The following is a 26,166-nucleotide window of genomic DNA, read 5'->3' on the forward strand; positions in this document are numbered from 1 at the left end:
GAGGAAAACTGCTTGCTTCCACGAATTAATTTAGATACAATCTTGTGGGTGGGAAGCGCACTTAACAGCTGAAATATAAAAACACTGTTCAAACAGTTAAGACCTCGGCATTATCTCATGGGGGTAAACTGAAAAAAAAAAAAAAAACGATGATTGAATTTACGGTGGTTGCACAAAATAAAATAATCCGGAGCCAGATACATTTTTAAAGTAGTCTACTTTAAAAAAATGATCTGGATTCAGATGATTATATTTCATGCAACCACATTGAAGAAATCAAACTTTTTTCAGTGTATGTAGATGATGGACTGTCATGTGAAACAGTACTGCTCAAAAAGAGAATTTTCTGGAAATGCTAAAACATCAATGTGTGACCTCCCTACAAATATTTCATTCTCTGCGCCGTAATGCTGCACCTTCATCCATGTACGGGATCTTTATCATAAGGACATGTGACGTTTGTCCAAACTTACACTGAAAAAAAAAATGGTGTGTTAAATTTACTCACTTTTAATTCGTCAAGTGGTTGCACAAAATAAAATCATCTAGATCCAGATACATTCATTTAGTAGATGTCTAATGGACTTCTCATATAGTGAATGCGATTTTTTTTTAATGGCAGACGGCAGAACTACGCTATGAAAAACTTGCCGAATGTGGAAATGAAATGGAGTGTGTGGCTCTGAAAGTGGGCGGAGACAGAGCCAAACTCCAGATTGATTGAAATAAACCTGGTCGCGACCGGGTTAGGTTCAGAGCGTCTGTTACTGCAGCAACTGACCCAGAGCTTAAGTGAGCTCTCTCTCTCTGACACCGGCTAGAGTGACCCCTCTTTCTCTGGTTTGATTTACCTCCCTTCTTGAAACAGAACAGTCAGAGTTTGCCTCATTTCAGGGTTAGCAGACTTGAGTCCTCACTCAACCTGCTTTGTGAAACGGACCCCTGCACACAGTTGTTTGCCCGGTAATAAAAATTGGGCCCTTCCATGCATTTCATGTGCCCCCCCCCAAAGACTGGGGACAGGTCTGCGGTGGCGTGAGTGTCTAGATGTGCTATCGCATGAGTTAACTGTGAGCGGTTTTATTGCTCTCCTGGCAGCCAATAAACGGATGAAAAGTGCATTGTCTCCTTCCCCATGTGAATGCATTACAGTATTTAAGTACAGTTAAGTCAGTCAGAACCTTCAACTCGTCTTCCAGTTCCACTGCTCTCCTCTGGAGGGCCAACTTCTCCTAAAAGGCAACACAAACTCCAGTGACTGAGACAGAAGAAGGACTTTTTGCCGTCCTCATGAACGGGACCACAACGAGATGCGTTACTTACAAATCTCTCCAGCTCCAGCAGGGCCGGTCTCTCCGTGCTGCTGTCTTGACTCTGTCACAGAGATCAATTGTCAAGTCGTGCACGACAATCACCACAAGTCAAACTCGGTGCTTTTCCTTTGAGCTGAGCGGTGAAAAATGTCAGTAATTTAAGGGAACCTAAATAAAGTAGGGGGGACATATTTGGGCATAATCCTGACTAAAATGACCACATTTCACCTTGATTTAGGAGTAACATTGAGTAACGATCAAAAAGACAGCGACAACAATGGATCTCGTGCCTGCTACAACCATAAAGGGACGGAGATGACTAGACGATGCATTTAATTGTATTGCGAAAAAAAATCTGGAAGGTGGCAGCGAAGGTGGTGCGTGCATGTGTAGCTTCTGTACACACACATACGTAACATAACACCCACACCGCTGCCAAACTAGTTTGCTTCGCAGCAGCAACGAGCTGCGTGCTGCGTCCTCTCCTCGGTGGTGACAAATAAATTGCCCTCCAAGAACCGAGCCGTGGAAAACGGACCAATCACGAGAGAGAATGTGCGTGGCGTCGTATACGCAGCAGCAATTTTCTGCCGTGTGCGCGCTTATGTCACGCAATGCGACAGCGGAACTATAAAGAAGCCTTTAGACGCTAAATGACAAGACCTATTGTTTATATTTATGCTTCAATTTGACCTTTCCATTAACTCATTCACTGCCAGACATTTTCAGACCCTCTTTTACCCTAACTTTTGAAAAAACATAAAGGTCCTGGGCTTGAATGGCTCGACTGTGAAAAGACAAATATGTGTGAATGAGGCAGTGAATGAGTTAAATGTCCCTCAATTCCCAGGTGATTCTCACGGAAATTTTGGACTATTTGCAAATATCGCCATCTTAAAGGGACGCTTGGGTGAGCTTAACATTGGCACTTATATAATAGGTTTGCATGTAAAAATGACATTAGTACTAAAATGCCCACCTCAAAACACTCTGTCGTGATTTAAGGTCTTTTTTGTGATTAGGTTTACGACAAATATCCACGCCCCAAAAAGGGGCGTGGCTTATGTTATGTTTTCGCCACCAAAATGCAAATGCACATTACTACTCTTGTCCACTTCAACTAGTGAAAGTATAAAAGTGTTCTGCACAATAGTTTGGATTTATTGACATAAAACGTGATCTCATCATGACCACCTCCACAAAATCAAAAGTACCCTGGCAATTGCTCCTCCACTTTCACAAGCTGAAGCGACCAAGAGCATGAATGCGCACACGAACCCCGACTGGTTATATTTCGGACATTTAGCGACACTAAACTTGTGTCTCAGGAGGGAGACAGACGCGGCTTTCAGCAGCAGTAGCAGGCAGATTGGAGCCCCCCGCTTCCCTCCCCGGTTAAAGGTAGGATTGGGACAGCGGAAGTTTAGCAACAACTAGCTTCAGGCCGTTAAAACAAAATGCGTTAGCACAACAACATTAGCTCCTTACTGTCTGCCCAGCGTGTGGAGGTGAAGATGAGCCTGTGTCTTTATGTCGCCTCGCAAACAGTCCCTGCTTTTTGCCTACAGCCTCCTTCTACCCGAGTGAAGCAGCTTGAGAGTGACATAAGCTCTCATCGGACAGCGAACAAAAAGTTCCAGCGAGGCTGACTGCACAGCCGAGAGTGTGGCCGCATTGTAATGTGCCATTTTGGCTGTTACCTTCCAAATTGGACGGCGCATTCTAAGTTGAAAAACTGGGTCCATTCCTCATCCAAATAAATGTGCACGTCTACTCATTTCCACTTCAGTCTCTGTAAATATCCTGACTGGTGTTAAATGCCTCGCCCGTCCTAACCGTGATCAGCAAAGAAGCAGTGTTTTTTTTTTCTTTCTTTTTTTTTTAAGCAAAGACGCAGTGTGCGCTCGTCCAAGCCTAAATCTATGTAGCTCTGCTGACTTCCACATTTCCTCATTCTCATATAAATCAGCCACGGAGAGGTTAATCCTTTTGATATGTTGAAGTGGGCATTAGTAGAGATGTCCACATAAATTTTGGTGCCAATTGATCGCTGTTTTGGGACGTTATAAGCAATGAAAGTACAATGATTTCAGATGGACAGTTTGGAATCGGTCCCTCGCGTGACTCCGGACGAACAAGGATAGAATGGTAGGGGGCGCGGCCATTCTGCTCATTAACAAGGGGCGTTATTCATAGAGTCATTTATTTCCTAATTTCTCCCAAATTTATTAATAAAATAGAAAATGACAACTTTTTTCATTTTCCTGATAAAAAAATATATAAAATGAACTTGTTAGTGAAAACGGCCCCACCGTCCCTTTAACTTCCCGTGGAACTGTAACGGAAGCTTTCTGGAAATGTTCCAGCCTTTTTGCAACCCCATGACTGCTGTCCGGGTCCTCCCAATCCAGTTAGCTAAAGGAGTTTTTCCAAATCAAGCGTCAAACTGGCCCAACCTGTCTGAGTTTTTCCAGCTCCACTTTATTTTGGCTGAGCAGCAGTTCCATCTCCTGCAGCTTGTCCTTCAGTGCCAGGTTCTGCTGCAGTACCTGGAAGTAGAGCTGCGGGGGAAACGCACAACAACACGACAGTCGTTGCTCAGAATAGGGAAGTTCTGATGACGGTCAAAAGGTCCGTGCATATACAGCAGGTGGAAATAAATTGCAGACATTCTGCAACTCTACAATACATCTCTAGTAACACGCCTGTGTTTCCTTTTTAGGAATGTGCATGCGTCTGCATGGGGAGGAGGTCGGACACGTACCATCCTGTAGTCAGCGTCCCCTAATCCACTAGCACTGCGGAGAAACACAGAACACAGATTACAACTCAGATTACAACTGCTTTGCTGGTCTTTGAAATGAATGCGGGAAATACAAAAAGAACTCTCAAGGCAGGGAAGCAGGGCGCACATTACATCTGCACACGCAGATCCGAGCGATCAACCAGAGCCAAGTGAAGATACTTGGGGGCATATTTGAAATCCTTCAAAAGGATTTCGAGGCAAGACTCAACTTGATATACTGTCCTGATTTGATGCGCTACTGACAACACAAACTATTTGGGCACGCAAGAAGCTCACATCAGTCATGCAAGGCTCTACTCAGAGGTGCTGAGTCCATGTCATGTTACAACACACCAATCCAAAGCCACTTATTTGCACTACTGACATATCCAAATATACAAAAAAAACAAAAAAAAGATTCAATTTCTTACAGTGGCTGTCACCTTTTGTTTGTGTGTCCCAATGATCCTAAGTGCGAGCTTGTCTGGGGCTTTGCGGCCCTGGCAGGGGCATCCATGACAAACGGATCCTAGATGAGGCACCACACAAAGCGCGGCTCAAAGACCCCTTATGGTCAATGAAAACACTGGACAGCGTCTTCAGGATTTCAGCTTCTATGTGTTGCCATATGAACGTCATTTCACTGGCCCTCCCAACTCAAGAATTGCAAAAATTGAATGAATTGAAATGTCAGATTCTGACTAAATAAAATGAGATTCGATAAACAGAGCTAGCTAGAAGGCTTAAGGTAATGTCAGCATTGGGGTTGGCCCACATGCGGAATGCACCGCCCGCCACTCATAGCACAGGATGTTATTCTCCTAGTGCAGGCCTAGCCAACCCGCGGCTCGCGCGTCGCATGCTGATCTTTGGCCGGTTTCCTGCGGCTCCTGAAGCCATTTTTGAAAAGCGCGCCGTCAACCCCATTATTGTGTTTGCGATGAGGGGTGGGGAGCACAGATTGGTGCTGTAGAAATTCCTTGCAATCATCCTGGTCTTGTTTCGCTGCAAAATAATGAGCCGTTCTCCACCCTCAGACTTTCACCCCTCAACACATCAGAGATAAGTTGCCTTCCAAATTTAAGCATCTCAGTAACACAGAAAAAGAAACAAGGTGATCATTTTATTTCTTGTTACTTGGTTTTTCTATACCTGTTTTCTTTATTCAGAGGGTTACTGTGTTTCTGACTTAATAAGCAAAGAAATCACTGTCAGTAGACAAAATCACATTTCAAATGCTATAAATAAGAAATATGATACTGTCAAATGAGTGAGCAGACCGTGTACCGTGAGCTTTCCAGCAATACAGTGAGGCTTACTGCAGTGTTGCACTCCAAAAACAGTTGGGTTAAAAATAGCACAATTTGGGGTCAAAAATGGACCGATCCACTACTTGAGTCAATTTGACCCAGCTTTCTGGGTTGTTTTCTGCAAAAAAAATGGGTAGTTTTGTACAAAACAACTCAAGAAGGTGGGTCAAATTGACCCAATTAGTGGATTTGTCCACCTTTGACTCAAAATAATTTTTAGGGGATGTGAGCTTTCACACAATATTGCAATAAATATCATACCGTGATAAAACCAAAGCATGAGCTTTTGATATTGTTACAGCAGGTTTGTCTGACCAAAATGTAATTTTGGCCCATTGTGAGGACATTTTTTTGGTTTTACACAAAGTGAGCAATGCAGTGTGTGTGGAGGCGGTGATGGAACGGATTACATTCGACAATCAAGGTACCGAGTGTATGTGCATGCTGTGGCTCTTTGCAGTAACAGTCGAAATTGGGGCTTTCGGCCTTTGAGTGGCTGGCCACCCCTGAATTATTAAGACAATATATAATATGTACATCTACATCAAAATAAAACTCACGTGGAGGCGTTGTTTGGATCATCCAAATGAGCATCCTCATCATCATTCTGAAACACAAACCGGTTGTCACACACAAACACACACACACACACCAAGGGCAATTTGACCAATACTTTGTTACTGATGTTTTTATTTCATTGATGTTGAACCTGCTCTCACCTACATGATTAAGTTTGTATTTGAAAGTGGTTAAAGGATCGAGTTCAGTGGGCACCAGGTAGCCCCCGAGGACCACATGAAGAGGTTGCGGGCCTTTTGATATGATATGATATGATGCCACATTGTGATTGTGTAGGAATTTTATAGAAGTGATCATCTGAAAATGGAAACTGGTCAAGATTTAAAAACGAAACAATGCTGGATTTTTTTCCCCAACCCACTTGCTGGGTAGTTGGGTTGCTTCTTATTCAAGGTTGGTTGATGTATTTTGAAGTTGAAGTGAATTAACATGCAACATTTGTAAGAAACGTTGGTGATGGCTGGATGGCTCACTGCGTGACCCCGCCACCTTTTAACACCAGGATCAGGGTTCAAATCCCGGTCAGGGCGGATGGCCCACACGCGGAACACAGGTGGTTTGTGTTTGCAAGGGCATCAGGTATGAACACTGTGTCGAGACGATGGTCGATGACGATTTTTGGCAGAAAGAAATACAGATTTAATGATTAATAGGCCAAATCATTTTAATCTCTCCCCCCAATGCATTTCAATGGGTGTCAATTATATGCAGATTTCGCTAATCGCGGGCCGGCCAGGCCCTTATTGCCCACAAATAGTGAGGGGCAATTTAGAGTCTAAAAAAAAAAAAAAGAAAAAAAAAAAAGTTTATAGTTGAGCATTTGATGTTAGCCTGCTGTGTGATCATGAGAGCGATTAGTTCATTATACAGTGAAGCGTTTGCTGGGCCCTCTGCCTCATGGTAAAAATGGTGAAATCTTTGAATCTTTGCATGCCCCGCCGTGATTGCAGGGTTTTTTTGCGGGTACTCCGGTTTCTTCCCACAATCCCAAAACATGCATGACAGGTTGAACAGAAGACGCTGAATTACACAGAGGCGTGAAGATGACGTGTGAAGGTATGTGTTACGATATGTGCCCTGTGATTGACTAGCAACCAGTCCAGGGTCTACCTCGCCTCACGGCTCAAGTCAGCTGCGACAGGCTGCGGCTCACCTGTAACCCTTGGACAGGGTAAGCGCTAGAAAATGGATGCACATTTGCCAAACATTTCTTCAGGTATTTTTATAGTGTTGGAACATACAATGGGCCATGAGTGTTTGTGTTTGTTTTGATGACTTTGATATACAGAAGAAAGTGGGTTGGGGGGAAGAAAAAAAGACTTTTTTTGCTACATGATTGAAAATCGTGTTCGGCGACGAAACAAACACGCGCATGAGGGTGAATTTGCCACTGTCGGACCGTGAATGCGCATCGGCCGACTGTAGCTGTAAAGCAAGCTTCTAAGGTGGCTGAATTGCATTCAAAGCAAATCCATGGTTGATTGGCCGTGAGCTCTCAGCTGTTTGTGATTGCGCGAGCGTCCTTCTCACCTCTCCACTCGGCTGAATGACGCCGGTGGAGCGCCTCTCTTTTCTCGCTCGCCTCCTGTCCTTCACTCCCAGACGCCTGTCTCCTTCAGGTTCCTCCTGCTTCACTGGGTCTGTATCTGGAACACATGGGGAAGGCATTTCAAAATACTCACACAAATCGCAAATTGAAACATCAAAGAATCTAACTCTAATGTGAACGGCCTATAAAGAATTGAGCACCAATAGCTAAAAAGCAAACCTTCAAACGATCCTAGTTACAAGTCACTTTGTGTAACATGGCAGAAAGAAGAAAACAAATGCTGGGCCAGTGCTGCTTCACGTTACATATTTTTCATAGCTGTGCTGGCAGATAAAAGAATAAAACGGTAATACAGTATTAATAGTTTCCTAACTAATCAACAAGTAGACACGTTTTTAAAAACCCAAATAAGATTCCCAGCATTATCTCCTTTTCTCACCTGGTCTAATTTCTAATTTGGTCATACAAATGCAATCATAACACGTCCGTTGAATGGGACATTTCTTCGTGTTCTGCGCATGCTCGATCCGCAAGGAATCTTGGTCTTTCTTTTGAGTATAGGAAGTGCTTATATGTGCGGCAATGCTGCCTACTCGCCTTGGCGAGAGGTGAAGCCACCGGCAGCTATCTTGCATTGCCACTCGCTAAGCGAGCCTAACTTGAATACAATGATTTGAATCATAATATGGTACCAGGGTTTTTCCTGCGTTCAAAATTGCAAGTGCAGACCTTTTTAAGGGACCAAAGGTAATTGGACAATTGGCTACTCAGCTGTTCCATGGTCATGTGTGTCATTCTCTCATTATTTCAAGGACCAGATAACAGGCCTACAGTTTATTTCAAGTGTGGTATATTCATTTGGAATCTGGTATGGTCATCTCTCCATATGATGTCCAAAGAGCTGTCGCTATCAGTGAAGCAAGCCATCATGAGGCTAAAAAATATCAAACTTATCAGATAGATTGCAAAAACATTCAGTGTGGTATATTCTGTTCAAGACTTCAGGCTCTCTTTGATTGCAAAGGATTTTGCAACAATGTACTGAAAAGTTACAATCTGATTTATGATTGTCAGTTTGTCCAATTCATTTGTGGAGGCATATATAAAATATATTGTAATTCCTACACTGTTCACCTGATTTGGATGTAAAAGAATGTAAACACCCTCAAATTAAAGCTCAGTCTGCACTTCAAGCACATGTTCATTGTTTCATTTCAAATCCATTGTGCTGTTGTACCGAGCCGGAATGCTGTAAATGCGCCCATGTCCACATATTTATGGACCTGACTGTACAAACACGCTTGCACGGGCCCACAATCATTCTCACGCCGTCCTGCACCCTGCCTCGTGGTGAACACCACAAAAACAAGTGCGGTACAAAAAGGGCTTTAGCCATCTTATCCATAAGACATCAGCAATTTCATTGTACCCAGCACAATTTCAGATCAACATGTGTTTGATGCAGCTAACATCACCTCTATATTTCATTCAGTCGGCAGAGGGTTCTGTTCTTTGAATGCTTTATTTTTGCAACAAAGACTTGACGTAGCTTTTATTGTCTTCCATTGCCAGTCATGTCATTATACACACGCTATGGAATGTCTAGAGAAAGAAACTCACCCCTCTCAGCTGGCGTGAGCGTGATGATGGGGCTGACGGGCTGAATGTTACGAGGCAGGGGATCAGCAGCTTTAGACACAGTCTTCTCAGCTTCCTTTAGGTCTGTTAAGGTCACACCCTAAAATAGACAAAACCACAATTCACAGAGACCTTTCAGTTGTCTTCTGGTAAATACAAAAGGTGCCGTTCACACACATTAGCAAGATTTAGAAGAGTTTGGAATTAAGCTCCAATGTTAGTGAGGCCTGTCTGCACCAAGGTTAATTCAGATTTAGGTTTTACTAGGGAGATAAATGTCTTCCGATGAATATTTACAGCAGTGGATGTTGAACAATTACAGCAGTTATTAACTGGTGCTGATGAAGTAAGTTGCTTCCAATTTGATTAATCATGTCAGACTTCTCTTACTGTGGAGTCAAATGATTGGCATGCACTAAGATCATTGTTGAAAGTCGTAAAATAATAACTCCAATCCAATACACAAAAAGGACAGTGGTGGACAAAAAAAAATGGCTGTGACTTTTATACACATGGCATGTGGAGGTAATTCATCGTGTTAGGACAAAAATGCTGTGTAGCCTTAAGAAAACAACTTATTCGTTACGGCATAGCTTCATTTTGATAGGGAAATTCAAGGTGAGCCAGGTTTACATGCTGACATTTTTCATATTTCAATTCAAATCATCCCGATTGAAGCTCTCTGGTCAACTGTTACATGTGATGTGATCTATTCCGATCTTGCGTCATTTTACAGACGTGTGACGCGGATCGCTGTAAACATCTAAAGGTTTATCAAGATGGAAGTCAGTGGTCCATTTAGCACAGTAGTTGTGCTTGTTTTACACTTTTAGCAAAGCAATAGATTGAGAAAAACAAGTTACAAGTCCTTAAAAAGAAGCTCCACCGCCGCAGACTGGCTCTGGTTGGAAGCCGCTATATGTTCAAGTGCGTTAACGACAACGTCAACACATATTTATGTCACAACTGAGCATGTGCAGACAGGACACAGCTTGGCTATTTCAACTAAAGCGTATCCGTGACTTCTGATCGGATTGGTAAAAATATAGCAGCCCCGTGAATCAGAATGAAATTGCATTCGGATTCAGCCTGTTTATTCTGATTGAGGTGTTTATATGGAACATTTTCTTTTGGTTTGGACATTAAATTTCATTCTAATCGGAATACATGGCTCCATGCAACCTGTCATGTCATCTTCCAAACCGCTTATCCTGTACAGGGTCGCGGGGAGTTGCTGGAGCCTATCCCAGCTGACTATGGGCGAAAGGCAAACTACACCCAGCCAGTCGCAGGGCACACACAGACTGAGCGGGAACCGATCCCACGCTGCCCGCACACAACTCAGGCGTGTGTACCCCTGCACCATCAGTGACTCTTCCGTGCAAACTGATGGTCAAATCATGTACTACCTTTGTCGACAGCCCTTAATGAGTGGGGTGTGCAAGCACTTCCCAACGTGAAAAGTTAGCTTGCACTAGAAAAGTCTTTCAAGCTGAAGAGAAAGATGTAGACGTAAGTGCAGTGCGACCTGCTATAACAACACACTTCAAACGCCCTCTGCACACCTGAGTGGAGCGGCGTGACTGGCGCAAGAGTCGAGAGCGAGCTTTCCTCTGAGACTCAGACTCCTCATCTCTGACTGGAGCCTGAAACCTGAACAAATGCAAAGAAAGGACAACACAACGAAGAGCCACACTTGCGTTAAATCAACATTTTGGAAAGTTCCTCGACAATTAGTATGTAATTGTGCGTTACGCACTTGCGCCGCTCAGTAGTAGGTGTGTTGGGACTCTCAGACGTACTGTCCCTCGTATGAGGGGTGGGCTGGACTCTTGCAGTGCGAACCACCTTGTCGGGTTCCTTATCTTCCTCACCGCCTCTCTCGTCTGATGTCTGCATAGCAAAAATAAAAACACCACAAATTTCAGTAGTCATCCATCTATACAAATTGGGATTTGATCATCCATCACCCAATCCAGTTATCCTCAAAGGGTCGCGGGCGTGGTGGAGCCTATCCCAGCTGTCATCGGGCAGTAGGTGGGGTACACCATGAACTGGTTGCAGCGCACACTGAGACAAACAAACCTTCACACTCACAATCACACCTGGGGGCAATTTAAAGTGTCCAATTAAGCTACCAAGCATGTCTTTGAAATGTGGAGGGAAACCGGAGTACCCGGAGAAAACCCACGCAGGCACGGGGAGAACATGCAAACTCCACACAGGAAGGCCAGGTCTGGATTCAAACCCACAACCTCTGCACTGGGACCACCGTGCTGCCGGGGTTTGATCAATCATGAACAAGTGCATGCAAACTGTTGAACTAGACTAATGTAGTTACAGTGAGAGAAATAACTTTTGATCCCCTGCTGAATTTGCACATTTGATTCATTAGAAATAAATATACAGTCTAATTTTTGGGTGGTTTAGTAATTATGATAACAAAATACCTAGTAAACATTCATGAAAAAAACATACCACATAAAAGTTGGAATTAAAATGCTGTTCATTTTATTGCATGAAAAAAAAAAACATTTTATCTTCACTAAGGTTGCGGATGCGCTGGAGCCTATACAAGCTGACTTTGGGCAGTAGGCGGGGTACACCCTGAACTGGGCACCACTCAATTGTATAAAAGTTGTAAAATGATGTGCATTTTATCGTGTGAAGTAAGTATTTCATCCTGAAAAACTCTGCCAAGTCTTGCTCCCACAGATTGGCTGGTGACCATGTGTCACACAGCTGTGCCCAATCAACCACTTACCAATACTGTGATTTCAACCTGTCACAAGTAGACATAAAGTTCAACTGTTCCAATTCCATGTGGGTAGATTTTACACAGAATACAGACACAAGTAAAAGCCAATGAAAGGGAAGCTCGTATGTTTTCCTTTTTTTTTTTTAATCTTGCCAACATCTGTCACTCATTACAGGCTAGAGAAGTTAAATTGAAATACGGTACCAACCATGTGCCAATGAAGTAATGCATCAGGAACTACACATACTGGTTTTGAAATGTGTGTAAATACAGTTTAAGTTGAATGCATTTTACAATTCCCTGTAACCTCAATGATACATATACGAGCTATAACCAAACCATAGATTGATGAACAACTGCCGTGACATTCGGGGCTTTTTAAGATACTTTTTGAGATTGATAAAGCCACTAATGGGCCTTGTAAATCTCACCTTGTCAACTGGACTAGCTGCAGATGTGGTCCCACTCTCAGTGTCTGGACTGGACAGAGTGGAGCTCTCTGGAGAAAGAAAACAAGGATGAGCATCAACATAGACAGTAATGGAAAGCAAATTACTTTTACAAGGCAGTTATCATCATAGCAGCCGTTTTACCGGGACTGCTCTCCTTGTCCTCGCTGAGCTCCAGGCCACCTGAGACACCCCTTTCTTTAGATTGGTCCTGCAGGTTCATCTTTTCTTTACTGCTCATCCTGCACACTGAGCTCCTGATGGCATGAAAGCGGAGGCAGAAATTAGCATGCAGAGCGTTTTACTGGGTGTCCTTGAATTTTGTGAACACAATGATAGAATATACGATTAAAAACAAAATGTGGAGTGTGATGACTTATTTAAGGATACCGGCGATGAATTGTCATAAATAAGGAGACCATATCAAGATTAAATAACACAAGTGTCAAAATAAGGCAGTGGCCATGAGAAGACACTTCCAACTTTTAAAGCGAAAGTCAACCCAAACATATTTTTTTCAAGAATATGTTCCCAGCAGGCCGAGTAGATGAAACGCGGCATTCTGATTAATTTTGCGTTTGTGGAATATAAACTAAGCAGCAAAATGCACTTATTTTTAGCCATCTCAGCCCAATCACGGCTGACCTGTTTTCTGAATCTGAGCCGTGACTGGTCATTGTGAGCACTTGCGATGTCATTTTCAGTCGACAGAAGACAAAATGGCCGCCTCCAGAGATGGCTAAAAACGGGTGAATTAACATTTATTCCACAAACGCAATATTTATCAGAATTCCCTGTTTCAACTAGTGGGCCTACTGAGAACATATTCTGGAAAAAAATCTGTTTGGGTTGAATTCCGCTTTAAGTGTGTTTAAAGACGTTTTAAGACTTTTGATCATTATCAAATCTGCCAAACTGTGTATCCTGTTCAAGGTAACACAAGCTTTAGTCAATGCCAGCTTGGGTGAGAGGCAATTTACACACTCTGGAATGACCAACAGGCTGAAACTGACAGACAACCATATATAAACAATTCTAACTCATATTTGAAAGAGTGTGTAACACAGAGCTAAATGTTCTCCAGGCTGACCAAGTATTGGGTGAACACTAACCTCCGTTTTTTATTTGGCGCATTTACAGTGGTAGCACCTGGCTGGTTTTGCCGTTCTCGTATGGACAGCTCGTTGCGCCACTGTGAAAACACAGATGTCAGTGATCTGGGCATTTGACTGGATTCATTCAGAAAAATGTCTCACATTGGCTTGTTTCTGAACTAAATCCTCCAGGAGCTCTTCCACACTTTCATCTGCTACATCCAAAGGTGTCTGACCCTGCAGAATAGATGTCGCCGTGATTGATAAAACCCGTAGAAATAGTGCTAAATACAAGACTAAATTCACTATAAATGCAAAGTCAAAAGGGAAGCCTCACTGAGCTGCTGCGGGCTTCCATATTGCACATCTGTTCAGCTAAAATGTGACAGGCCTCCCCCTGGCCCCAGTGTGCAGCGGCGTGAAGAGGAGTCCACCCGTCAAAGTCCATAGCCGACACATCCAGGCCACATTGACACAACAGCCTGGACATCATGAAGTGAACAAGGCAGACTCAGGACATTTTCTCACTTGAACGGGATTATGGCGTACCAAGGGAGGGTACCGTAACTCTTCTCAAACCATACACAAACTCAATTCAAGTGTCCTCTCTGAACTTTGCAAAAGACGCTTACTTGAGAGCTTCCACGTAGCCTTTGGCCGCAGCCACGTGTAGAGGAGTGGCTCCGGTCCTGGGATGTCGTATGTCAGCAGGTGGTCCCTCAGTCAGCCAGGTCCGAGCATCTGTTGTGATCTGCTCCTCCTCCACCCGCTTTACTGCCTCCAAGTCCACACCTAAACACCAACAGGATACAAATACTTTTAAACCAATCCATATTCAATTGTGACTTATATTGAGACAAAACGAAGGCTTGATTAATAGACCCTGATTGCTTAAATGTGATTTACTGCCTATATCGTATTTTCTTTACCATTATATTTACATCTACTTTCATCCGAAATTACATAAAGTGAATCAACCCACATGCATGTGTGCCTAGAATGCCCATAAAGCCCCTCATGACTGTCAATAACAGACAACAACATGGAACTAAATACACTCAACTCAACTTTATTTAGAGCTCTCTAACAAAAACTGCAGTTATAAAAACATGATGGACAGATTGAACAGAAAACACTACAAGAAATAGACTGATAATTATAATATACAATTACAATAATAATACAAACGTTACCATTTATTTGCCATAGACTGACTCTTCATCACATCAGGATATTTGCATGTAAACTCCATTGTTTTCCTTTCCTATGATGTAGGCACCCTTTATTGTAACATATTTAGGACATAAATTAGTCTCTGTTTTCCCAGTGGCTTTGGTTAGATGTTCATGTACAATATATGTTTATTGATGCTTGGACATGGCCCCAAATAAGCGGTTTTACATTGCAGTTTCTGAGTTAAAATGTGCATTTTTTTGCCCCATTAAATTTGCACATTGAATTGCAAAACTGAGACTCACACAGAAACACACATTTTTAAGTTTTTCCAATTATCTGAACCACAGAGAAAGTCCCGAAAACCTTTGCTGGGCTGGACGCACGGAAGTTAACATGCTGCAACGCGTAGGTGCTACCTATGCCAAAGCAGCTAGCAATTCGGCTGGCTACTAGTGTGACCAAAACGTTGCAGGGTCACGCCTAAGTCAGTATTCATCACCTCCATGGAGGCAAATAACCTACATGTCTTATAAGTATCATTCTCATGAATGAATGAATGATGACGAGTTGTAATTAACAGAAGACGGAGAAGCCATTCTAATTGCTAAGCTAACCTAAGATTGACATGTAATTGTTAAACATTAAGTGCTTGGGTGATCAAATACACTTTTTACAGAAGTCTGGCTGGATCCGTGGGGAAGTCAACCTCCAAAAATTCTTTTCATGCGACACTAGTATAAACACGGCATTCTGATTAATAGTGCGTTTGTGGAATATGTGTTGAAGGGGAAATCAACGCACATACTTTTTTTTCAACAATATGTTCCCAGCAGGCCCACTAGTTGAAACACGGCATTCTGATTAATATTGCGTTTATGGAATAAGGGTTAACGCGCCCATTTTTAGCCATCGCTGGGGCGGCCAATTTGTCACTTCTGTCGACTGAAAATGACATCACAACTGCTCAGGGCTCAGGTAACGACCAATCACGGCCGACCTGTCTTCTGTAGCTGAGCCATGTAACGGCACGGCTAATAGCAACAACTAGCTTCATGCCGTTAAAACAAAAGGCGTTAGCACAACAACATTAGCTCCTTACTGTCCGTCCAGCCTGCGTCAATCTTCATGTCGCGGGGTTGCCTCCCAAGCAGTCGCGTGCGTTGTCCCGACAGCGCACAGCTTCTGCGTGAGAGTGAGCTAAGACCTCATCGAACACCGGGGCTGTCTTGAACGTGCGCATCATCGCGGGGCGGCATGTGCTTTCAGCCGAGTGTGGCCGCATTGGAACACACCGTTTCGGCTGTTTACGTTCCAAATTGGATGGAGTGTTGTTGTTCGAAAAACTGGGGCCATTCTTCATCCAAAGAAATGTGTACGTCTACTCATTCCCACTTCAGTCTCTGTAAATATCCTGACTGGTGTTTAATGCCTCGCCCGTCCTAACCGTGATCAGCGAAAAAATTGGGTTTTTTTTTTTTTTTTTTTTTAGCAAAGAAGCAGTGCAGTGCAGCAAGTGCGCTCGTCCGAGCATAAAACTATGTAGCTCTGCTCACTTCCACATTTTAGTCATCAAAATACTTACTTGAGTAAAAGTAAAAAAGTACTTGGTGAAAAAACTACTCAAAAACTAACCCTAACTGAGTAAGTGTAGCAACGTCTCATTTATTTTATTTTTTTTAAAACAACCATTCAATCAGACGAAAATACAAAATCATCTTTAGGCAAATTAAAGTCCATCCATTCAATGAAATGAATTACATTTAATCAAAGAATAACTTAAGATAATATTAAGCTAAATTCAAGTACTTTAATAAAGAATAAAATAATAATAATAGTATAAATTAAGCACAAGTGGCACAAAATTTCAGCCCCTGTACTTTTTTTTTAACAGGCTCTGAAGGCAGAACAACAATGAACTCATAAACTGTGTGTGTGTGTGCGTGTGTCTGCCTGTGTGTATGTGACAAAACATGCAAAAACAAACATTTTCCCCAATGAATCTCCTCTTCTGTGTCTGCATAGTCAGCATTGCTGCGTCACATTTTCGATCCGTTACATCTGAAAACAACTCTTTCCCGCAGCTGAGGTTGAATATGATCACGTGACGAGACTGCAGTTGCGCAGGCCTCTGACAAAATAAATGCGCCTTTCTCAGAGAGAGAGAGAGAGAGAGAGTGCGAGAGAGGATTAACCTGCAAAAGAGTTCTCCTCACAATTACAGGTCCGATGTGTCTATGTTGTAGTCTCATTGGCAATTCATTCAGATTCGTATTCACATTTGCAAAAGGTCTAATTCTAATCAGAGATTATTAGATTCCGTTCTCTCTTCTACGGTTTCATGACCCATACCCCAAATTGTGTCACTTTAACCCATTAAAGCCTGAAGCCCCTCGTGAGACATCTCTCTAAAACCTACGGTCGTCTTTGGAGTCACCCTTGAAAACTTGACATTTTCGCCACCTACAAAATAATTAATATCTCAGCCCCTGTATCAGAACATAATTCCACAAATATTTGAGAGCTTAGATATGTGGCTTTCACACAGGCATGAGTTTATTCATCTTTACTGTTTCAATCGAAGATGCAAGTGAAGCACTGCTTTTAATTTTTAAAAATCGAGGGGTGATTACCATGCTGTATTCTCTTACAAATCGTCATTGTCGACGAACATATACATACGTCTATATAAGTGTTTTTCAAACTTTTCAATGCACATTTATTTCATTGAAAAAAATCCTGTGGCACACCACCATCTGAAATTGTGAAAAAAAAGCTACCTACGTATACGCTCTCCGGCTTTAAAGGGAGAAACACGCAACAGCGCTCCCAGCTTTAGTGGTAGAAACGCGGTTATGCACTCCCATCCTTATTGGGTTAATCATGTACTGTAAAACGAGCAAATGTGTTGTTTGGTCGCCAAAGAATGTTTACCTTGTCTCAGAGTGTATTCTTGGAGAAGGGCCTCAGTGGTTTCATCGAGAGCGATGTCCACAGGAACGTCACCATCACAGTTGACAGCAGAGAGAGTAGCACCATGCCGCAAAAGGAAACTGGCAAATTAACCACAGAGTGAGAAACCATTTAAAAATTAATAAATCAGCTGTTGTCGGTAATAAGAAATATCAAAGCTAACATAAATGTTCTTTGTTGAGCTATAAAATTCTACCATGTGTTTTCATTTTTCATGAACACGCTTTCAAATTCTACACACTGTGGCCAGCCCAGCATGTTCATTCTTTAGCTGAGATGTTTTCCTGCCAAACACTGCAACAATTACAGCATTGTTGAGCGCAGAAATAGCCTGGCACCCACAGAACACTCTGGCATCAAGATATGGTGTGATATAGTGCATCCAGAAAGTACAAGGCTTCACTTTTTCTACACTTTGTTCAAGCCTTCTTACAAACTTGACAAATGCATGTTTTTCCCTCTATAGATTCTACACACAACACACAATAATGACAATGCAATTGTTTTTTGGTGTTCAGATTTTTTGCAAAACTACTCAAAGGAAACAACTCTCACTTAAGTATAGTCTTTGCCATGAAGCTAAATATTGAGTTCAGGTGATTCATTTTTCTACTGATGATCCTTGACCAGACGGTCTCTTCAGCTTAATTGGAGTCCCCTTGTGGTAAATTGAGTTGATTAGACAAGCACACAACTTTATATGTAAAGTCCCAAAGTAGGGTGTGCATGTCAAAAGCACAAACTAGCATGAAGTCAAAGTAATCGTCTTGTAGCCCTCCGAGACATAATTGCACGGGTGGGGGTGTCAAAGTCATTTTTGTTTCGGGCCACATTGTAGCTTCCCCTGTGAAACCATATGCAGTACATGTATGATTGCCTCATATTTTCACATATACACAACAAATTGATGGATAACTAGTTTTGAAATCAGAAGCCAGTGAAATTTTCGGTGAAATTTTGTTCAACAATTTTTCAATTTATTTAGAAAAGGGGGATTGGTAACGAAGATGCTTGCAACATCTTTACATTATTAAAAGCTATGACAATTTGCAATTTTAGTATTTTAGCAAGAAATATAAAGTCGCCACGTGATTTGCCGTTGTGGGCCACATAAAATGATGTTGTGGGCTGAGGGCCTTGAGTTTGACACCTGCGGTTAAAAGCGACAGATCTGGGGAAGGGTCCAGAAGAGCAAAGTGGTCTCAATCATCCATAAATGTAAAGTTCGGAACCATCAGAATTCTACCTGGGGCTGTCCTGTCTAAACTGAGCAATCAGTGGAGAAGAACCTGAGTCAAGGAGCTGACCAAGGACCCCAAAGTTGTTTTGTCAGTTCTCTCTGTGGAAAAAAGAGACCCTTACAGGAGGACAACCAACTCTGCAGCAATCCACAAGTCAGGTCAAAATGGTAAGAGCAGTCAGACAGAAGCCACTCTGTGGTAAAAGGCACAGGCCAGCTCGCCTGAGTTTACCCAAAGGCACCTTGAAGGACCATGGATTGGAAGGACAAAATTTGACTGAATTCTTTGGCATGAAGGCCAGGCATCATGTTGGGAGGAAACCAGACACTGCTCATCAACTGGCCAATACCATCCCTACAGTGAAGCGTGGCAGCCTCATGCTGCGGGGATGTTTTTCAGTGGCACCACCTGAAGACTTGAGAGGATTAAGGGAAACTGCGAAAAAGCGCTCTTGATCTCAGACTGCCCTGGCTGTTCAACTTTCAGCAGGACAATGACCATGAGCACAGAGCCAAGCTTGGCGCAAGAGTGGCTTCAGGACAACTATGTCCTTTAGTAGCCCAGCCAGAGCCCAGACGTGAATCCCATCGAACTTCTTTGGAGAGATTTGAAAATGGCTGCGCACCAACATACCTCATCAAATCTGATGGTGCTTGACAGGTGTTGCTAAGAGGACTGGTCCCATAAATAGGTGTGCAAAGCTTGTGGCATTATACTCAAAAACACTTGGGGCTGTCATTCCTTCCAAAGGTGTGTAGAAAAAACAAAAGTATTAAGCAAAGGTTGGGAGTACTCATGTACATAGTGATTTCTTAGTTGATTTTAAAAAAAAGTTTTATTTAAAACAAGAAAATGTTCATGTTATTGTGGGGTGATGTGTGTAGAAGTTTGAGGGGAATCACAAATTTATTCCATTTTGCAATGACGCTGTAAAATAGGTGAGAAAAAGTTAAGCGCTGTGAAGACTACCCAGATGCACAGTACAACTGTTACAATATTGCAGCCTTTGAACAGTGTTGGAGAGCAAAGACAGGGGCAACATACTCGGCTATATCACGGTAGCCGCAGGAGGCAGCGACGTGCAGAGGCGTCCAGCCCTCGCTGTCAACCTGGTTCACATTGGCACCGTGCTCCAAAAGAAAGGACACCATCTCCATGCTGCCATCGATGCAGGCCTGGCAGAATTAAGTTGTGGAAGTAAGTTTTGTTCTCATCCAACAGTCAGGGAACAACTCGGGCAGTAAAAGCAGCTTCACCTGATGCAACGCAGTTATTCCGTCAGCATTGGAGCAATTAATAATTTCTGGCCCATCCTCCTTGTTGCTGCTCATCATCTCCTTGGCCTCTTGCAGCATCACTTGGGCCTCCTCTGTGTCCCCGCTGGCACACGCAGCCAGGAACTCTGCAGCTCTGTCAAACCTCACCCTTTTGCTAAAAAGTATGACAGACACAATATTGGATTAAGACACATGTACCATTTTCAGATTTTATCATTTTCCATCTATCCTTTTTCTATAACACTTTTCTGCGTTAGTGTTATTGGGGAGCTGGAGCCTATCCCAGCTGACTTTGGGCAAAGGTATAAATAAATAAATAAACAAATAATAAAGCCAACACCAACCAACCATTAACATTCACTTTTACAACTACAGTAATACACGCACGCACGCAAAACCTCCAGTGGTCATAGAAATAACTGGCATCTGACAAACTAATGAAAAAAAAATCATGAAAATGAATAAATTAAAATCAGACATTACTTTTGAATTTTGGTTCTTCAAATGAATTACTTTTTTTAAAACAAACTCATGAACATGATGGCATCATGGCACCTTAGCAAAATATTTTGCTGCACAACCCTTTGAGGAAATTAGAAACCTTAACCCGATATTGTGATCTGACATTGCTGTAGCGTGACCTTGGAGTTGACCTTTAATTTCTTTGTGGGTTGTTTTGTGCTCTTTTGTAACCATTTGTATTGTCTTTCTCTTCAATTTGTCAGAGTTTGCAGAGGAAGTGATCCCGTTAGTTTTAATTTTCTGAATATGTGCAACTGTAGTCGCAGAAACATCAAGCTGCTTGGAGAGCCCTTTAACATGCTTGTCTAGAATTTTCTTTCTAATCTCATTAGACTCCTTAGCTTCCTCTGGCCCATATTTAGTGTGGTACACACCATGTCAACAAACAGCACAGTGACTACTTGTCGCCCTTTAAATAGACTGACTGAGTCCAGCGGTCAAACGTGAACGAATGAAGCAAACCGGAACGCTTCATCCGCGTTTGGTGTGAATGTAGCATAAAAGACAAAACAAGAATAGACGCTAAGATCTAAAAACAGTGAGATAAGGTAAAAATAGTCCTAAATCAAAAGAAAAAGATAAATTATTTAAAAACCAAACTAAAAAGGTATGTTCTGAGCCTCCCCTTAAAAATATCAGCAGTCTCTGCGGACTTGATGTCCTCTGGCAGACTAGTCCATAGCCTTGGACCAAAATGGCTGAATGCAGCCTCTTCGTGTGTTTTGGTTCTCACCCTAGGAATAGTTAAAAGGCCGGTGCCAGAGGACCTCAGGATCCGTGAGGGCTGATATGATGAAAGCAGGTCAGATAAATAAGATGGCCCAAGACAGTTATGGCATTTGCAAATTAATAAAAACACCTTAAAATCAACGCTGAAAGACACGAGGAGCCAATGCAGCCATTTTAAAACTGGCGTAATGTGTTCCCGCCCTCTGGTCCTCGACAGCACTCGTGCGGCTGAGTTGTAGAGTAACTTTAAGGTGGAAATACTCTTTTTGGGGAGGCCAGAGAGCAGGGCATTACAATAATCAAACGACAGGAAATACAAGCATGCATCAGCATCTCCGTGTTATCCTGAGAGAGAAACGGGCGGGACTCTGGCAATATTCTTAAGATGATACAAAAAAAAAACGATTTTAGGAATAAAGGAATAAAAAATGACGCTCAGGTTCTTTACACATTGTGAAGATTTAAAATCTTGTAGTTTTGGGAAAAGTTTCTCTCTCTCTTACCTTCAGGGCCAGTAATTAAAACCTCCGTTTTGTCCTGATTGAGCTGTAGGAAATTCTCTGCCATCCATGATTTAAAATCTAAAATGCATTTTAAAAGGGTATCAATAGGTCATGTGTCATCAGGAGACAAGGCAATATACAACTGTTTGTCATCAGCGCAGCTGTGGAGACTGATGCCGTGTCTCCATATGACATCCCCAAGGGGAACCATATAAAGATTAAAGAGTATTGGGCATAAAAGTGAACCTTGGGGAACCCCACATTTAATTTCATGGCTTTTGGAGGAACAAGTATCCATACTTACAAAGAAACATCGGTCTGTGAGGTAGGAATAACACCAGTTAAAAATAGTACCAGAGATGCCCACTAAGTTTTTAAGACTATTTAATAACATTTGGTGATCTACTGTATCTAAGCGCCAAGACTGTGAGTTTTTTCACATCTGCAGTGCTCCTGATATCATTTAAAATCCTTAAAAGAGCTGTCTCTGTATTATGGTTCATCCTAAAACCAGATTGATATTTCTCTAAAATATTATTTGTACTTAAAAAAATATTTAATCCAATTTTTCTCAAATCTTACTTAAAAACGCTAACTTTGATACAGGTCTGTAATTATTAAAAACGCTGGGGTCGGAACTGCTCTTCAGAAAGGGCTTCACCAGCGCCATTTCAAAGGCGGTGGGGAAGACACCCGTATGAAGAGAGCAATTGACTATATTTAAAATCTGTTCCTCGAAGAATCCATAAAATGTCTTTAAAAGAAATGTGGGAATTGGATCCAAAGGGCAGGTTGTTGTATTTACCTGGGAGAAAACTCGACTCGTGTCCTTGCATCAACCAGGACAAAACTTTCCGGTGTTTCCTCATGTAAATATAATTGTCCGGGTTTATTAAAACTTACGTTTAGACGGGCTAAAAGACTAGATCTTATGTCATCGATTTTACTTCTGAAGTGGTCTCCAATGTCCTGACAGAGCGTCTATTGGTCTCTGTGGGGACTTGTTAAAATCGGAGCTAGTTAAGAGTTCAAAGGTGGAGAAGAGAAATCTAGGGTTGTTTTTATTAAATGTAATGAGGTTTGAGAAATTTTTTTTTTCCCGTTTGACGGTTTTATTGTAGGATTTTAGTTGTTTACATATTTCATAGTGCACTGTAAATGTACTTTTTCTCCACCTCTCTGCATTCCTGCATTTTCTTTTTGACGTTTGATTGCATTGTTTCTCCACGGGGGTACAGTCTTTGTTTTTGTCATTTTAGTTAAAAGTGGAGCTACTGAATCTAATAACGATTTCAAATTCTGGTTAAAATGATCAACAATAAGACTTTCAAAGCTTACTTGGAATTAAGAGAAATAAAGCCACAGACGAAGGGTGGGGGTGGGACTAATCAAAACTTGTGTTAAATAATGGCACTGTTGTTGCTTTTTCTATAAGCAAATGGGGGATGGGGGATTTAATCAGACACTGGAATTTGCGGGGGCGTTAAAACTTTATTATATTACCAGACCTAAACAGCATGTTAAAGTGTACTGTATTTCTCACTTTTATATTTATATTGGACACCTCTCTCTCTGTGAATCTCAATTGTTTCGGGCAAATGTATTGCTAGAGACTGCTCAAAAACACAAGTGGAATGCATACTATATGAGGTGGCACAACTGAGATAGTGTCCAGTGCTTGCATATAGTAGACGCACATGTGAATGACGAAGTTCGATACAGTATAACCACAGTTGTCACAAGCAAACTCTCACCAAGTATTAGTATTAGTAACTTGTAGTGATGGGTCCGCAACATTGATGCATCGGCGCATGTCTAAGAATGAAGCCTAACCCTAACCCTAAGTGTTGGTGCGTGTGTCGCTGAGAGAGGGGGAAAAAAATTACTTGACCAATTCAGCTCCTTTATCGCTCATCATTACCTGCCACTGAGACACCGCATCAATGCGGTACATCGCTGCCAAAGAATCACACATCTCTTGAAGCACAATTCTTCCCTTCAAGCCACTGTGACAGAGCACGAAAGAAGAAGAAAGGAGCCCACCGTGTGGGATAATTTTAATCTCACATCTGCAAAAAATACTTTTGTTTTCATTTCTTTATTTCATCTTTTTCCTCTCATTCTCCACTTTATCTATCAGAATTAAAATCCATTTAAAAGTAATTATTATCATTTTTATGAATAAGGGCGGGGGGGTCGCGGCCGGGAGGGTACTACCCAGGTCAAGGGTGGAGGGTCGTGGCCGGACCGGCAAAAAAGGATCAAGTGCCCAGCTCTGCATAATACAGTAGACAACAAATTGATGGAAAACTGGCTTTGTAATCAGAAGTTTGTTAACTATTGTTCAAGTTACTGTAGTAACATAAGAAAATGCTTGCATTATGTGAAGCTTATTATTTATTACATATGACAATTTGAAATTTTGGTACAGATCAGATTTTGGCAAGCATCATGTAAGATGGCATGCTTGATTTGCTTTCACGGGCTACATAAAGCCCTGCAATTGGCTGGCAACCAATTCAGGGTGTCCCCCACCTACTACCCGAAGACTGCTGGGATAGACTCCAGCACTCCCCGTGACACTTGTGAGGATAAGCGGTGTAGATAATGGGTGGATGGATGGGCCACATAAAATGATGCGGCAGACCGATCTGGTCCCCAGACCTCGAGTTTGACATCTGTGGTCAAGAATAAACACTCGTGTACAGACATTTTACAACTTTCTTGTGGTCGCTTCAATAATGATGAATATGTACATTAATATGTTTTTATGAAGCTATTTATTTTTTGAACTTCAAGCTTCCGATCAGGCAATTCAGACTTTTACTGAGCAGTCATATGTTTTGCCAAACAGTAAGGTTTGCATAGAAAAGGTATAGATATGTATATTTAATTATTTTAATATTTTATGTAAATATATAAACCTCTTTAGGCTGTCTCCACTGGTTTTAGACACATCAGCCTCATCAATACCATGTGAGTGTTTTCCAAAGCTAGAAAAAATTCTTAGGAAAAAAAAAATGAATTGCCTGACTGCTAAAACACTGGAAAACTTATTTTTAGATAAGAATGTATACTGAAAAATATTTTTTACAACTCCATGCCTCGAAGACGAGTATATAAACAACATGACGTTCACACTCACAACACTTTCACTCTGATTTTCACATTATGACAATGGGTGACTATTGATTGCATATTTCAAAAACATTTTAACATTGGATTTATATCGTATAGGAAACATAAAATACTGTAACATAATGGAAACATATCTAAACAATATCGTGCATTTGTTCCGTGCAATGTAATGATGTGTAAGATCCAGCAGGTGCCCGGTGAGCAACAGAGTGACACGGTGCCGACACCGTATCTATACAGTTTGCCGCAACGCTTCACTGGCCTCATATATCACTTATAGCTTGAAAAAACATCAAGGGCCGTTAGAGTTACCACGCCTACCTTTTAGACCGTAAATTGTTTTAATGCATAGGGTACTGTACAGTAATAAGCTAAAGTTAACCCGATGTATCTTGTTTGTGGCCACCCACACGGGTCCACTCACATTCTTCATTTGGGACCCAATTAGGGCTAAGCTAGCAAGCAGAGTAGCTAGAAGCTGTTCAAATGTTGCCCAAAGAGGTTTTACTCACCGTCTCTTGAGGAGCGGGCTGCTTTCATCGCCCCTCGAAATGGGCTGCTCAGACGGCGGCTCCTGCAGCTCGGCCTCCGGCTCCTCGGTTCCTCTTTCCACGGCATCGCCTCGCCACCTCCGCCGGGGTAAGGCCGACGCTTTGTCGGTACACGAACCGGCCCAGCGCTTTAGCTGCTCCCGCCGCTTGGTCCTCGCCGAGTCGCCCATTCGATTATCCAAGGAGGACCGTGTTATTGAAAAGAAAACATAGCCAGGAAGCGAAAGACACACCCTCCATGCGTACACTTTCACTTCCTGGTCTCTGGCAGTGTGGCTCGGAGGGCGGAGGAAGCTTTAGCTGGTGCTTGTGCTCGTGCTCGTGCGATGTTCGTGAGCGAGTCGCGCGCAACACTTCACAGAAGTGATCTCCATGTGAGGACGTCACAATGGCTGTACAGTACAGGTTATTGTAGCACAGTGGACCAGTTTCTAAATAAATAAAATAGGTGTTGGGGGAAAAATACAGTACCTTACTGGCAGGAAATGCGATAACAGTCATCATCAGACTTCCTTTCATTGTTTCGTTATGTTCAAATATTACCCTCATTTCACAGTTTGAGTGTTACAAGAATTGTTGAAATG

General features: G+C 42.2%; 1 protein-coding gene across 1 annotated transcript in view; it reads right to left on the reverse strand.

Moving 5' to 3' along the window:
• ppp1r12c (protein phosphatase 1, regulatory subunit 12C) overlaps window positions 1–25,916 on the reverse strand; it is a 29,874-nt gene extending 3,958 nt beyond the window's left edge. The window contains exons 1-19 of the mRNA XM_086033628.1: window positions 25,544–25,916; window positions 20,119–20,293; window positions 19,907–20,037; window positions 17,583–17,701; window positions 14,108–14,267; window positions 13,813–13,957; window positions 13,638–13,712; window positions 13,494–13,573; window positions 12,526–12,638; window positions 12,364–12,431; window positions 10,934–11,067; window positions 10,740–10,827; window positions 9,157–9,274; window positions 7,518–7,633; window positions 5,969–6,015; window positions 4,078–4,111; window positions 3,770–3,874; window positions 1,324–1,374; window positions 1,182–1,232 (exon numbers count right to left, since the gene is read on the reverse strand). Of these exons, the coding sequence (XP_085889754.1) occupies window positions 1,182–1,232; window positions 1,324–1,374; window positions 3,770–3,874; window positions 4,078–4,111; window positions 5,969–6,015; window positions 7,518–7,633; window positions 9,157–9,274; window positions 10,740–10,827; window positions 10,934–11,067; window positions 12,364–12,431; window positions 12,526–12,638; window positions 13,494–13,573; window positions 13,638–13,712; window positions 13,813–13,957; window positions 14,108–14,267; window positions 17,583–17,701; window positions 19,907–20,037; window positions 20,119–20,293; window positions 25,544–25,752 (2,019 nt within the window). The 5' untranslated portion in view covers window positions 25,753–25,916. The remainder of the gene's footprint in view (window positions 1–1,181; window positions 1,233–1,323; window positions 1,375–3,769; window positions 3,875–4,077; window positions 4,112–5,968; window positions 6,016–7,517; window positions 7,634–9,156; window positions 9,275–10,739; window positions 10,828–10,933; window positions 11,068–12,363; window positions 12,432–12,525; window positions 12,639–13,493; window positions 13,574–13,637; window positions 13,713–13,812; window positions 13,958–14,107; window positions 14,268–17,582; window positions 17,702–19,906; window positions 20,038–20,118; window positions 20,294–25,543) is intronic.
• Between the last annotated feature and the right edge of the window lie 250 nt (window positions 25,917–26,166).

Source organism: Filicampus tigris, chromosome 6 (assembly GCF_054856515.1).
Source record: "Filicampus tigris isolate MCC_2025a chromosome 6, RoL_Ftig_1.0, whole genome shotgun sequence".
Taxonomy (NCBI): Eukaryota; Metazoa; Chordata; class Actinopteri; order Syngnathiformes; family Syngnathidae; genus Filicampus; species Filicampus tigris.